Genomic DNA, 13,197 nt, shown 5'->3' with positions numbered 1-13,197 from the left:
TGAAGGTCGAAACAGCAGCCTGGATTTCTACATAGACTGCTTCCGCCGACGTGCACGAGCTGAAATTGTGGAAAAGCAGCATCGCTTACCCCATAACCTCAGCCATGCAGAACACAGTGCCATCCACAGCCTCAGAAACAACTCTGACATCATAATCAAAAAGGCTGACAAAGGAGGTGCTGTCGTCATCATGAATAGGTCGGAGTATGAACAAGAGGCTACTAGGCAGCTCTCCAACACCGCTTTCTACGAGCCATTACCCTCTGATCCCACTGAGAGTTACCAAAAGAAACTACAGCATTTGCTCAAGAAACTCCCTGAAAAAGCACAAGAACAAATCCGCACAGACACACCCCTAGAACCCCGACCTGGGGTATTCTATCTGCTACCCAAGATCCATCCTGGACGCCCCATCATCTCAGGCATTGGCACCCTGACAGCAGGATTGTCTGGCTATGTAGACTCCCTCCTCAGGCCCTTCGTTACCAGCACTCCCAGCTATCTTCGAGACACCACCGATTTCCTGAGGAAACTACAGTCCATTGGTGATCTTCCTAAAAACACCATCCTAGCCACTATGGATGTAGAAGCCCTCTACACCAACATTCCACACAAAGATGGACTACAAGCCGTCAGGAACAGTATCCCCGATACTGTCACGGCTAACCTGGTGGCAGAACTTTGTGACTTTGTCCTGACCCATAACTATTTCACATTTGGTCACAATGTATACCTTCAAATCAGCGGCACTGCGATGGGTACCCGCATGGCCCCACAGTATGCCAACATTTTTATGGCTGACTTAGAACAACGCTTCCTCAGCTCTCGTCCCCTAATGCCCCTACTCTACTTGCGCTACATTGATGACATCTTCATCATCTGGACCCATGGAAAAGAAGCTCTTGAGGAATTCCACCATGATTTCAACAATTTCCATCCCACCATCAACCTCAGCCTGGACCAGTCCACACAAGAGATCCACTTCCTGGACACTACGGTGTTAATAAGCGATGGTCACATAAACACCACCCTATATCGGAAACCTACTGACCGCTATTCCTACCTACATGCCTCTAGCTTTCATCCAGATCATACCACTCGATCCATTGTCTACAGCCAAGCGCTACGATATAACCGCATTTGCTCCAACCCCTCAGACAGAGACAAACACCTACAAGATCTCTATCATGCATTCCTACAACTACAATACCCACCTGCTGAAGTGAAGAAACAGATTGACAGAGCCAGAAGAGTACCCAGAAGTCACCTACTACAGGACAGGCCCAACAAAGAAAACAACAGAACGCCACTAGCCATCACCTTCAGCCCCCAACTAAAACCTCTCCAACGCATCATCAAGGATCTACAACCTATCCTGAAGGACGAGCCATCGCTCTCTCAGATCTTGGGAGACAGACCAGTCCTTGCTTACAGACAGCCCCCCAATCTGAAGCAAATACTCACCAGCAACCACACACCACACAACAGAACCACTAACCCAGGAACCTATCCTTGCAACAAAGCCCGTTGCCAACTCTGTCCACATATCTATTCAGGGGATACCATCATAGGGCCTAATCACATCAGCCACACTATCAGAGGCTCGTTCACCTGCGCATCTACCAATGTGATATATGCCATCATGTGCCAGCAATGCCCCTCTGCCATGTACATTGGCCAAACTGGACAGTCTCTACGTAAAAGAATGAATGGACACAAATCAGACGTCAAGAATTATAACATTCAAAAACCAGTTGGAGAACACTTCAATCTCTCTGGTCACTCGATCACAGACCTAAGAGTGGCTATACTTCAACAAAAAAGCTTCAAAAACAGACTCCAACGAGAGACTGCTGAATTGGAATTAATTTGCAAACTGGATACAATTAACTTAGGCTTGAATAGAGACTGGGAATGGATGAGTCATTACACAAAGTAAAACTATTTCCCCATGGTATTTCTCCCTCCCACCCCACCCCCCACTGTTCCTCTGATATTCTTGTTAACTGCTGGAATTAGCCTACCTGCTTGTCACCATGAAAGGTTTTCCTCCTTCCCCCCCCTGCTGTTGGTGATGGCTTATCTTAAGTGATCACTCTCCTTACAGTGTGTATGATAAACCCATTGTTTCATGTTCTCTGTGTGTGTGTGTATATAAATCTCTCCTCTGTTTTTTCCACCAAATGCATCCGATGAAGTGAGCTGTAGCTCACGAAAGCTTATGCTCTAATAAATTTGTTAGTCTCTAAGGTGCCACAAGTACTCCTTTTCATCTCACTTTGTCTTTCCCCTTCCAAAATGGCTGTTCAGTATTTGACATTTAGCTGCAAATATATCAAATATCTGTGATGTGTTTTGATAAGAAATGTACAATTCAAACAATTCACCAGTAGGTCTGAGTGCTACGAACTAAACCTTTCCTAACAAGTTAAAACTTATTATGAAGAATTATATTTATTCCCAAACTATTTTAGAGTAATGATCTACTGAGAATTACAGTGAAGAAAATCATGTTCTTTAAAACTATCACTATGAAATACAGAAATAGGATAACCTGAGTATGAAGTACAGCCCCAGAAGCTACATTAACACTTAAATTTGAAACACCGTGTTCTGTGCTTTCTGTCTGAATTTTAAACGAGATGGTTGTATGCTGTTGCCTCAAGTTTTAAAACAGATTAAAACAGATAAGGGCTTTCCCAGAAAGTACAATAGAAACGGTTGGCCAAATTCAGAGATGATGTAATTTACATTTTGATAATTGAGTACTGTAGCATCTAAGATAGTGTAATTTCCTGATGGAGGGATGGAAGAAGGTGCAAGTTAGAGTAGGCGGAGGCTATTTTAATTCTTTAATTTAGATAATCTTATATGTCTTTATTAGCTGTTTACACCACCCTACCTGTTCCATTTGTCTGTAGATTACATCTGTTTGGACTCCCTTATACCCAATTACAGACCTAGACCTTTAAAATTCCATCTGTTCTGAATGATGGGATTGTCTTTTTTAAAAGAATTCAGTGTTATTCAATGGGATTTTCTGACTTGCAGAGTGAATCTCATATAGGAAAGGGTGAATTAAAAAGAGCTAGAACTGTACCTATGGGTTCCAAATGAGATCTTCAGACTTTCTAGTACACAGAGACCCACAGGCAAGGAAATATAAGGACACATCCCTCTGAAAGATCTCACCACATGTGACCTATCTGCATGTCTCTGTTCATCATCCAAATGAAACTTAAAGATCCCCATAGAGTTTTTTTTTTTAAAGGATGATAACCTTAGTTCCCTAGTAAACGGTTTTCTCAGTAAAACAGCTTCTGAGGTCCAAAACTATGTGTGAGCTGTTAGTAAAGGACCCAAAGGTTCCAAATGTGCCTACAGAAACTATAGTGATTACTCCTCCACTCTCTACATTTTCTTCCCATAAAATACTGAATCAAGTTTAAGGTCTCAGTCCTTATCTTCAAAGGTGCTCAATGGTCTGGGTTTATCATATCTAAAAGATCACCTGAAGCTCTGAGATGAAGACCAGGTTGATGACTGTGGTTGACCACTCTATTCCTCAAACACAATAGAAATTTTTACCATAAGGTAAATCCCATCAGTGCAGGAGATGGAACTTTCTTGAGGGCCAGGCCAAGACTGTGGAACAACCTCCCACAGGAACTAAGGACTACCACAAATCTTATCTTCCACTCCAAGTCCAAGGTGTGTTTCTTTGACTTTGCCTTCTCTAACAAACAAATAGTGGTGCGGAGCAGACGTAATTCCCGATTCAATGGGTGATACTAGACTAAATTGCAGATGGGACACTGACCACCCACAGCAGCACCCTCTGCGCTGGCACTGCAATCCTAATACCAGGTTTATGTAGAAGGGTGATCTCAGGGGTGGGAGGGCTGGAAAGCAGAAGGGTGGCTGTGCCAAACCTGAGTGGTGCTGGGACCCCACACGCTGGGTCACAATGACCGAAGTGGAGAGCTGGGCCCAGCCCTCCAAGACAGAAGCCACTGCTGCTAAGTGAGTGAGGGGTGAGCTTGCTTTCCAATACCAGCTCCTCAGAGTCCTTCCCACCACACTGGGTTGGGAAAAGAGTTTGTTTACCTGCTTTTGCACCCTTGATTTCATGAGTTCTGTGGCTGCATGTCAGGGGGGTTTTGTGTCCAAGGCCCACAATATCTCCTAGTGGAGATATTCTGGTCTACGTCACCCAATGGCCAGAGTCCATGGCCTCCTTACCTAGTGACTGGAGTCAATGGTAATGTCACCTAACAGCGACAGTCCATGGGCACCTTGCCTAGTGGCTAGACTGAGTGGTAATATCGCCCAACAGCGAGAGTCTGCTCCATCGGGTTCAAACCCAGGGCCCTTCAAATTAATGGTTCAGCTACATGGCCTAGGGACTGGTGCCCATACACCTGTTCCTTGGGTCATTTCCTATCCCTGCTTCCGTTCCTCTGTCTGTGCCACGGGTCTGTCCTCGGGTCTTCCTTGGAGTCCTCTTAGGTTGCTTTCCAGAGCCTCTTCCCCTCTCTGCAGCGACTTGTTATCCTTGGGCCCTGCGGTTGGAAGGCCTGTGACAGCTTGACTGCGAGGTCTAGTCCCCATCTCTCGGTAGCCTCAGCCTCTGATTGAGCTGAGTTGCTCTCTCTTGAACTCTCCCTCACTGTGAGCATGCCCAGCAGAGTGAGAGGATGTGGCTTCCTGGATCCAGAACAACTCCTTAACCCTTGCCTCACCAGTGTGGGGTTCGTATACCTCGTCACAGTGCAATTAAGCCCATGAACCCATGCTAAATATTTCTTGTAATGTACATTTAAAACAAACAAACAAAAACAAAACCCTAACAAAATAAAACACAACACTAACATTCACGAATTCTCCCCTCAGGGATACAATGACAGAAAGAATAAACCACATGTAGCAGACATTAGTCACATCATTGACTACAGTACTGGAAGGTTCATAATACTACAGTGACATGTGCAGCATAAGAACTGATATAGAGTAGAACACAGATTTGCAGTGATCTTTGGGATATGAAAGATACTTTATATACACCAAATTCTATTCGTGTGCCCAAAAAAAATGTTACTGTAAAGCCTATCTCCAATACAATCTTTTGCTACCGCACCAGTAATGCATTCCACTTAGCAATAACATGAACATAGTACAGTGCAAAAATCCTGGAAAAGTTTCTTCTGTCTGTGTCTACCTGAACAGTCCTTAACGTACAAACACTATTTAATAACAAGATCTGCAGGAAAACAGCAACTACATTTTATCTGCCTAACTTGCTTTAAATAACAGATAACCACAGTAAAACTAAGCAAAGAAAAAAATTAGTTCAACAGAGGAACTAGATGACTGGTTCTCAGAAAGTGGTCAGGAGACAACATGGGGGTTCCCAGTTTGAAATGTTTTAACAACCAAACATCTGGAGACCTCTAGTGAAATGAGAAGGGGAGATGGCCAAGAAGAGAATCTCTCTCTCTTACAAGAGGTCTGTACAATGAAAAAACTAGAGGAAAAAACCTGAACCAGATAATCTCTGATGACATAGAATGGGGAAAAATAAAACTCCTTTTTCATAATATTGCCTACTCTATGGTTATTCTCATGGTTAGAGCAAAAATCCAAACTTGTTATTGGGGGCGGGAAATGTTTGTAAGGATGTCTGCTTGAAATAAAACTGAAATATATCCAGTGTAGTTATTTGCCTATAAATTTTTCATACCATAGAGAAAGGCCCACAACAACTCCTAAGTTATGTATCTTTTATCTATGCCTAACCTATGAATTGCAATCATACTTCTTATTAGTTTTAGTTTAAACTATTTAATCTTTTTTGCTTTGGGTTCTGTTACTTTTTAGTTATCTTTCTCTCTTTTCGCCATTTAGGATAAAATGAATAGGATATTGAACCATTTGCAGTTTTGCTTACTGATAGTACATACAGTTTATAAACTAAGATGTCTGCAGATTCTTAAGATTTATGTACTGAAAGATGCTTCAATCCTTTTTTTCAGACCTTCAACTTAAAAAACCTGTTTGCTATTTCAAATTTCCTTTCATGTGGATGAGAAGTATCAAAAGTTTATTATTTTTCATAAATATTGTTATAGTCTGCTGTCTAATCACTTAATCACCATTATCCTTTATCAGAGTCTTGAACTATAGTTCCCCCGCACACACACACTTTTTATGTCCTCTGTTTGAATGTAAGAATATCTAATACCTCTGATCTTGTGATCTTTGAGCTTTTATTTTGTTCTCTTTACTTTGAAGGGGAGTATGAAAGAGACAGATCGGAGTCACATACCTGTATTTGGCACTACTTGATTGGATAATTATAATTTACTAGGAGATATGTAGGATGGAATATAACTGTATTTTGTAAAAATGTACAGCCAGCAGCTGTTTCTCTGACACTTGATTATATGTTAGTCACAGTTATTCAACTGCATAGGTGTGGAACAAATCTGTCAGCAAACTAACACACAAGAAATCACCCAGCAATATAATCTGTATTCATTACTATTTTGAATAATGTAGAGGCTCTTCTAAGATATTAAAAGTGTTTGTCTCCCCTGGTCCAGACTAGCTGAAACATGCCAAACATCTGGACCATTCTATCTGCGGCAAAAGATGTGTTGAAGTTGCATTATTAGACACATGCAATTAATACTGCCACTCAGTTACATCAAGAAGTAAATGATAATATGATAACAATGGTCAAATTAGTGGCTGTCACACTCACTTATCTGTCATATGCTTTGGAAACGGATGATCAAATAAATGTCTGTTTTTTTAATACATGATGTGCATGGCCACTGGTTGACTAAAGAGAAAAAAAATGCATAATACTAGAATATGCAAAACAGCATTACTATCTGGTTTCTCACATAAAATTTGTAATATTGTTGTAGAGCTGGGGCACAAAACACGACATATTGGTGAAATAAGTACTGTCCTAGTGCTGTGTATATTAAAATGTATACTATATGACTTCATATAGCATCTTTATGGATTTTCCCCACAGTTAGATAAAAAAAAATCTGTAATGGGTATAGAAACACTCTCCTGACTCAGTCTTTTGCTCTATCCAATCATCCTTCCTCTTTCTACTCCTCCTCCATAACGTATCCTAGGGCTCATGACCTTCGGATTTGTGATTTTCCATCTCCCTCAAATACATTTTGGATAAATATGTTTAAAATCATCCAATATATCAATAGCAAAAGGACTTGAGGAAGATAACATGGAGAGAAAGTCACCTCAAACCAATAATCTGGGCAGACAATGAAAGATGGAAGATACTGAAATTGAGCTGAAGGAGCAGGAAGCCAGAGTTTCAAAGACTGAAAAAATCTGCACTATGGTGAAGAGGCAACAGGAAGTCACTGAAAATCATTCACATCCTTGATCTCTTCATACACAACGGAGTGGATAAGCCCATTCTTGTTAGTTTATGGGGGGAGGGGGTTAATGGTTAGAAAAGAAATATGTACATATATTTATACCTCAAGTGATAATTGCTACATTAGTGTAAGGCATATGGTTCAGCACTATTATTTTAATGACCAGAGTAATGTGATTTTAATAAAAGTTCAGTCTACACAAAGAGTTAATATTAATGATATATAGTAGCACAAAATTTTTAAAATAAATTCAAAACACTGTAACTGAGTTGGATTACAGAGGATAAAAGTTTGTAAAATGTGAGTGTATGTGTGAGGGCTATGGAGTGAACTGAACTGATTAAGTTTTAAGTTAATGCCAAAAATGTATGGAGATTGTGGTGCTTAGAGACAGCTGAGCCTTCTTACTGTGAAATCAATTCCAAATTTCTCCATTACCATAATATTTCTAATATAACCAGACATATCCAATATGGAGGTGAGAGTTGCAAGATTCTACTTACATGCAATCTGATTTCTAATTACTGTCATGAAATAATGTGCATAGATACTCGTTAAAGGACCAGAGAGGGTATTCCTAGCGGAAATCTTTAGGGTAAGGGATAGTTGTATGCCAGTTATCTCCAAGGTACATTATTGAATTGCTGACAAAAATGACTAAACCTTCAGGTAGAGCCATCACAAGCGAGCCAACGATCTAAACTGACACCAGCCCCTTCCAACAAAGATGAGACACGACTGGGTTAATTGTATGAAGCAGAGCTGAGGAGATGTAAATCTTATACAGATCTGGGATTCTCTAATAGAATTAGAAATAGAGTATGCCTTCATAAATCTTTTAATAGCAATTTTATCTGCCTATGTCCATTTAATTCTGAAGTCTGTCTCCAATGTGGTCAAATACAATTGATTTCTCATGTGATATAAAGTGACTGAGCAGCTATACGTTTATGATATAAAACTCCTGGTTGTACCATGTTCAAGAATACCGGCTTTTACCTTTGCATGAAAAGGGGCAATTTTGTTTTTCATCTCAGTTTTCCAAATATTGAAAAAGAGGACCAGCTTTACAGGTTATTTTCACACTTTCTTCCATATTCTGAAAGGTTTTCCCTTTATGGTGACCAAGAAAATTTCATTTTGCTACATTCAGAAAGATCAGCAATGAGATTTTTCAAGATAAGATCTTCTGACATACCACCTTTTAAGGGGTGTGAATGGGAAAAAACATTGGGAAATTCTGCTTTCATTTTGGTCTTTTACCCAAGCTTCCATGATGAACAAGACAGAGGGTGTAATCCTGATAATTCCAGTGTCTAACAGATGCTCAATCCTGGCAACTTGTAGGTTATATTAGGTGCTCTTATTAGGTCATTTTCCATTAATATCGAGTGTATATGAAACGTGAAGCAGTCAAACATTCAAGAGGGTTACTCTCCTAAGCATAGCAACTCAAAATTAAGAAGGTAGGGCAAGTATCCCCACTTTGCTAAAACTACAAGTATTATTCCATCCTATCTTAGGTTTCTTATTCTGCCTTAAAATTTATTAATCACTCTGCAGAAAAAGTAAAAAAATAATAAGGGATATGACTTGGAGGTATGGTACATAAAAAAAGGAAAAAAGTTATCATGTTGGCGATATTAATAAAGCCCAGCCAAATGTTAGAAATGTCCACCCAGACAGACAGACACAGACTTACTGATAATTTGGACAAAATATCCTTTACAGTCTATAGTTGGGAAGGGTCAATAGTTATCAGAAGATCAAGGTATTTAACACTTACCCCTGAGCCCAGAGGCCTCATAAGGTTGAACAGAAGTGACCGCTCGACCCAGTCAAAGTCTTTTCTGGATTCAGAAATACAATTAAGGTGTGATCAGCCTTCAATTGTACCTACTGGGGAATATTTACCAGTCAGCAAAACATTGTCAAGACTGCACTGGTCATTGATAAATTCCATCTGATAAAATTTAAATAATTAGGACATTAGTCTGGGCAATTTAGACAATCCTGACCTCTGCTTTGAGGAGTGTAATAGGATTGTAACTAGTGAGTAGCCTTACTTTCAGCACAGAGTAATTGTCACCTGGTACCAACTGTCTGGGAGAAGCCCTGAGAGGAGAGTCTCTTTAAAACTCTACTGAGGCTAGGAATTAAGTGATCTGCCACTGATTAATAAAATGCCTCTGCAAAGCCATAAGGTCCTGAGGGATCCTCATTAGCCAAGTCTCAGATCGTACTCTCTCTCTCTTTAGGAAAAGTGGCAGCCCTGAGGCTTTCTACCTTTGCATGGTAGAACTTGGGAAGCAAAATGCTAGAAATGGCAAGGTGTCTGCTTTCCCCTTCATAGTAATGTAGAGATTATAGAAAGTAGGCAGCTCCTATCAAATTTCGATCTTTAACCTACTGTGTTCAAAGTTTAATTTTTGTTTGCACAGTTTCCAAGCCAACACTTTCCCAGATTTGTTGGATTTATCAAAAATACAAATAGTTATGATCCTATGAACATGTTCAATTCGGCTGGTTTCTTGTGTACTGATTACAGCTCTGATTTTAATTATCTTCATGAAGGCAGGTTCAGAAAGATACTTCTTGGTGAGTTTTTTCTGTTTTGACTCTGTATTTCTTAGGATGAAGTAAGGTCAGCTATTGAGCTCACAGGAACTTTCTTATATCCCTTAATAATTATAATTAATATTCCATGGAGAACTTCTTTTGTGTCATCACAGAAAGTTCTTGAACCTACATCAGGAGTGTCAATGTTGGTAGTATAATTCCTTTATAGCATTCTCAAGCCCATTACCTTCTACTTTTTTGGTTTGCAGGTAAACAGTAAGAAATCCAAATCTAAAAGAATTAAGGCCACAAAATAACTAATGTCACAATATCACAATTGAGGACCATACCAGACAAGAAGGAATCCACAAACAAAACAGGCAGGAGTAAGAGTTGTCTCTTTTGTAGCCAAAGAGATCAGAGATCTCTGAGTGGACATAGGAAATATTGCAGTAGGCTATTTTTTACTTCCTCAAAGGAAAACGTATTCTTTATCTACAATACAGAACACATTCACACATTGATTTACAGAAAATAATAAATTATGACATCCAAAGAGGTAACTAGTTAGGACAAAATTAATTTATGCCTATTGTTCACCACAAAAGATGCAAAAGGCAAACCCTAAACAAAAACAGTACTTTGTAATGGAAAGAGGTGACTCACAGAAAAGATCTGTAACCAGGATGCAGAAATAACCATCCATAATGGCATAAAACAAAAAGTCTTCATAACTTGATGAGACCTTCAATGTAAGTCAGGATCGTTACTTCAATGAGATCAGGAAAGACTCCAGGAACAGAAGAAATGCCTCTAGTTCCTCTGTGTCTTTAAAGAATTGATGTTTATCATCATGGAATAAAATCAGTTGACCAGGTCAGCTGAATAGCACATGTGATCAGGGAGGATTGATATTTGACCATCATTTCTATGCTGGCATACATATAAAGATACATTTTATGAACATCTCTTTTTTAAAACTTTCTGAGATACTTGCAGGATTCTTCTTTATCTGCAAATCTTAGAAATGTTTGTATGATTGTTCATGGTTTTTTGCCTGACTTACCCATAGGTTTTGGCCTAAAGGGCTGATGAGTTCATTTTATCTGATGTTTCAGAGTAGCAGCCGTGTTAGTCTGTATTCGCAAAAAGAAAAGGAGTACTTGTGGCACCTTAGAGACTAACAAATGTATTAGAGCATAAGCTTTCGTGAGCTACAGCTCACTTCATCGGATGCATTTGGTGGAAAAAACAGAGGAGAGATTTATATACACACACACAGAGAACATGAAACAATGGGTTTATCATACACACTGTAAGGAGAGTTTCGACCTCCTGAAGGTCGAAACAGCAGCCTGGATTCCTACATAGACTGCTTCCGCCGACGTGCACGAGCTGAAATTGTGGAAAAGCAGCATCGCTTACTCCATAACCTCAGCCATGCAGAACACAGTGCCATCCACAGCCTCAGAAACAACTCTGACATCATAATCAAAAAGGCTGACAAAGGAGGTGCTGTCGTCATCATGAATAGATCAGAGTATGAACAAGAGGCTACTAGGCAGCTCTCCAACACCACTTTCTACAAGCCATTACCCTCTGATCCCACTGAGAGTTACCAAAAGAAACTACAGCATTTGCTCAAGAAACTCCCTGAAAAAGCACAAGAACAAATCCGCACAGACACACCCCTGGAGTCGCGACCTGGGGTATTCTATCTGCTACCCAAGATCCATAAACCTGGAAATCCTGGACGCCCCATCATCTCAGGCATTGGCACCCTGACAGCAGGATTGTCTGGCTATGTAGACTCCCTCCTCAGGCCCTTCGTTACCAGCACTCCCAGCTATCTTCGAGACACCACTGACTTCCTGAGGAAACTACAGTCCATTGGTGATCTTCCTAAAAACACCACCATCCTAGCCACTATGGATGTAGAAGCCCTCTACACCAACATTCCACACAAAGATGGACTACAAGCCGTCAGGAACAGTATCCCCGATACTGTCACGGCTAACCTGGTGACTGAACTTTGTGACTTTGTCCTGACCCATAACTATTTCACATTTGGTGACAATGTATACCTTCAAATCAGCGGCACTGCGATGGGTACCCGCATGGCCCCACAGTATGCCAACATTTTTATGGCTGACTTAGAACAACGCTTCCTCAGCTCTCGTCCCCTAATGCCCCTACTCTACTTGCGCTACATTGATGACATCTTCATCATCTGGACCCATGGAAAAGAAGCTCTTGAGGAATTCCACCATGATTTCAACAATTTCCATCCCACCATCAACCTCAGCCTGGACCAGTCCACACAAAAGATCCACTTCCTGGACACTACGGTGCTAATAAGCGATGGTCACATAAACACCACCCTATATCGGAAACCTACTGACTGCTATTCCTACCTACATGCCTCTAGCTTTCATCCAGATCATACCACTCGATCCATTGTCTACAGCCAAGCGCTACGATATAACCGCATTTGCTCCAACCCCTCAGACAGAGACAAACACCTACAAGATCTCTATCATGCATTCCTACAACTACAATACCCACCTGCTGAAGTGAAGAAACAGATTGACAGAGCCAGAAGAGTACCCAGAAGTCACCTACTACAGGACAGACCCAACAAAGAAAACAACAGAACGCCACTAGCCATCACCTTCAGCCCCCAACTAAAACCTCTCCAACGCGTCATCAAGGATCTACAACCTATCCTGAAGGACGAGCCATCGCTCTCTCAGATCTTGGGAGACAGACCAGTCCTTGCTTACAGACAGCCCCCCAATCTGAAGCAAATACTCACCAGCAACCACACACCACACAACAGAACCACTAACCCAGGAACCTATCCTTGCAACAAAGCCCGTTGCCAACTCTGTCCACATATCTATTCAGGGGATACCATCATAGGGCCTAATCACATCAGCCACACTATCAGAGGCTCGTTCACCTGCGCATCTACCAATGTGATATATGCCATCATGTGCCAGCAATGCCCCTCTGCCATGTACATTGGCCAAACTGGACAGTCTCTACGTAAAAGAATGAATGGACACAAATCAGACGTCAAGAATTATAACATTCAAAAACCAGTTGGAGAACACTTCAATCTCTCTGGTCACTCGATCACAGACCTAAGAGTGGCTATACTTCAACAAAAAAGCTTCAAAAACAGACTCCAACGAGAGACTGCTGAATTGGA

At 40.8% G+C, this 13,197-nt stretch overlaps 1 protein-coding gene across 10 annotated transcripts in view; it reads right to left on the bottom strand.

The window, feature by feature from the left end:
• Positions 1 to 13,197, bottom strand: part of KDM4C (lysine demethylase 4C) — a 461,886-nt gene that overhangs the window by 88,779 nt on the left and 359,910 nt on the right. Inside the window, exon 20 of one of the 10 annotated variants that reach the window (XM_043514915.1) lies at positions 9,306 to 9,323. The exons of the other annotated variants lie outside the window; for them this stretch is intronic. Within the exon in view, the coding sequence (XP_043370850.1) occupies positions 9,321 to 9,323 (3 nt within the window). The 3' untranslated portion in view covers positions 9,306 to 9,320. Of the gene's footprint in view, positions 1 to 9,305; positions 9,324 to 13,197 lie in introns of those variants that run through there. 10 annotated transcript variants of the gene reach the window in all.

The sequence above is a fragment of the Dermochelys coriacea genome, chromosome 5 (genome assembly GCF_009764565.3).
Source record: "Dermochelys coriacea isolate rDerCor1 chromosome 5, rDerCor1.pri.v4, whole genome shotgun sequence".
NCBI lineage: Eukaryota > Metazoa > Chordata > Testudines > Dermochelyidae > Dermochelys > Dermochelys coriacea.
The sequence above is the reverse complement of the archived record's forward strand: the minus strand, read 5'-3'. Positions and strand labels throughout refer to the sequence as shown.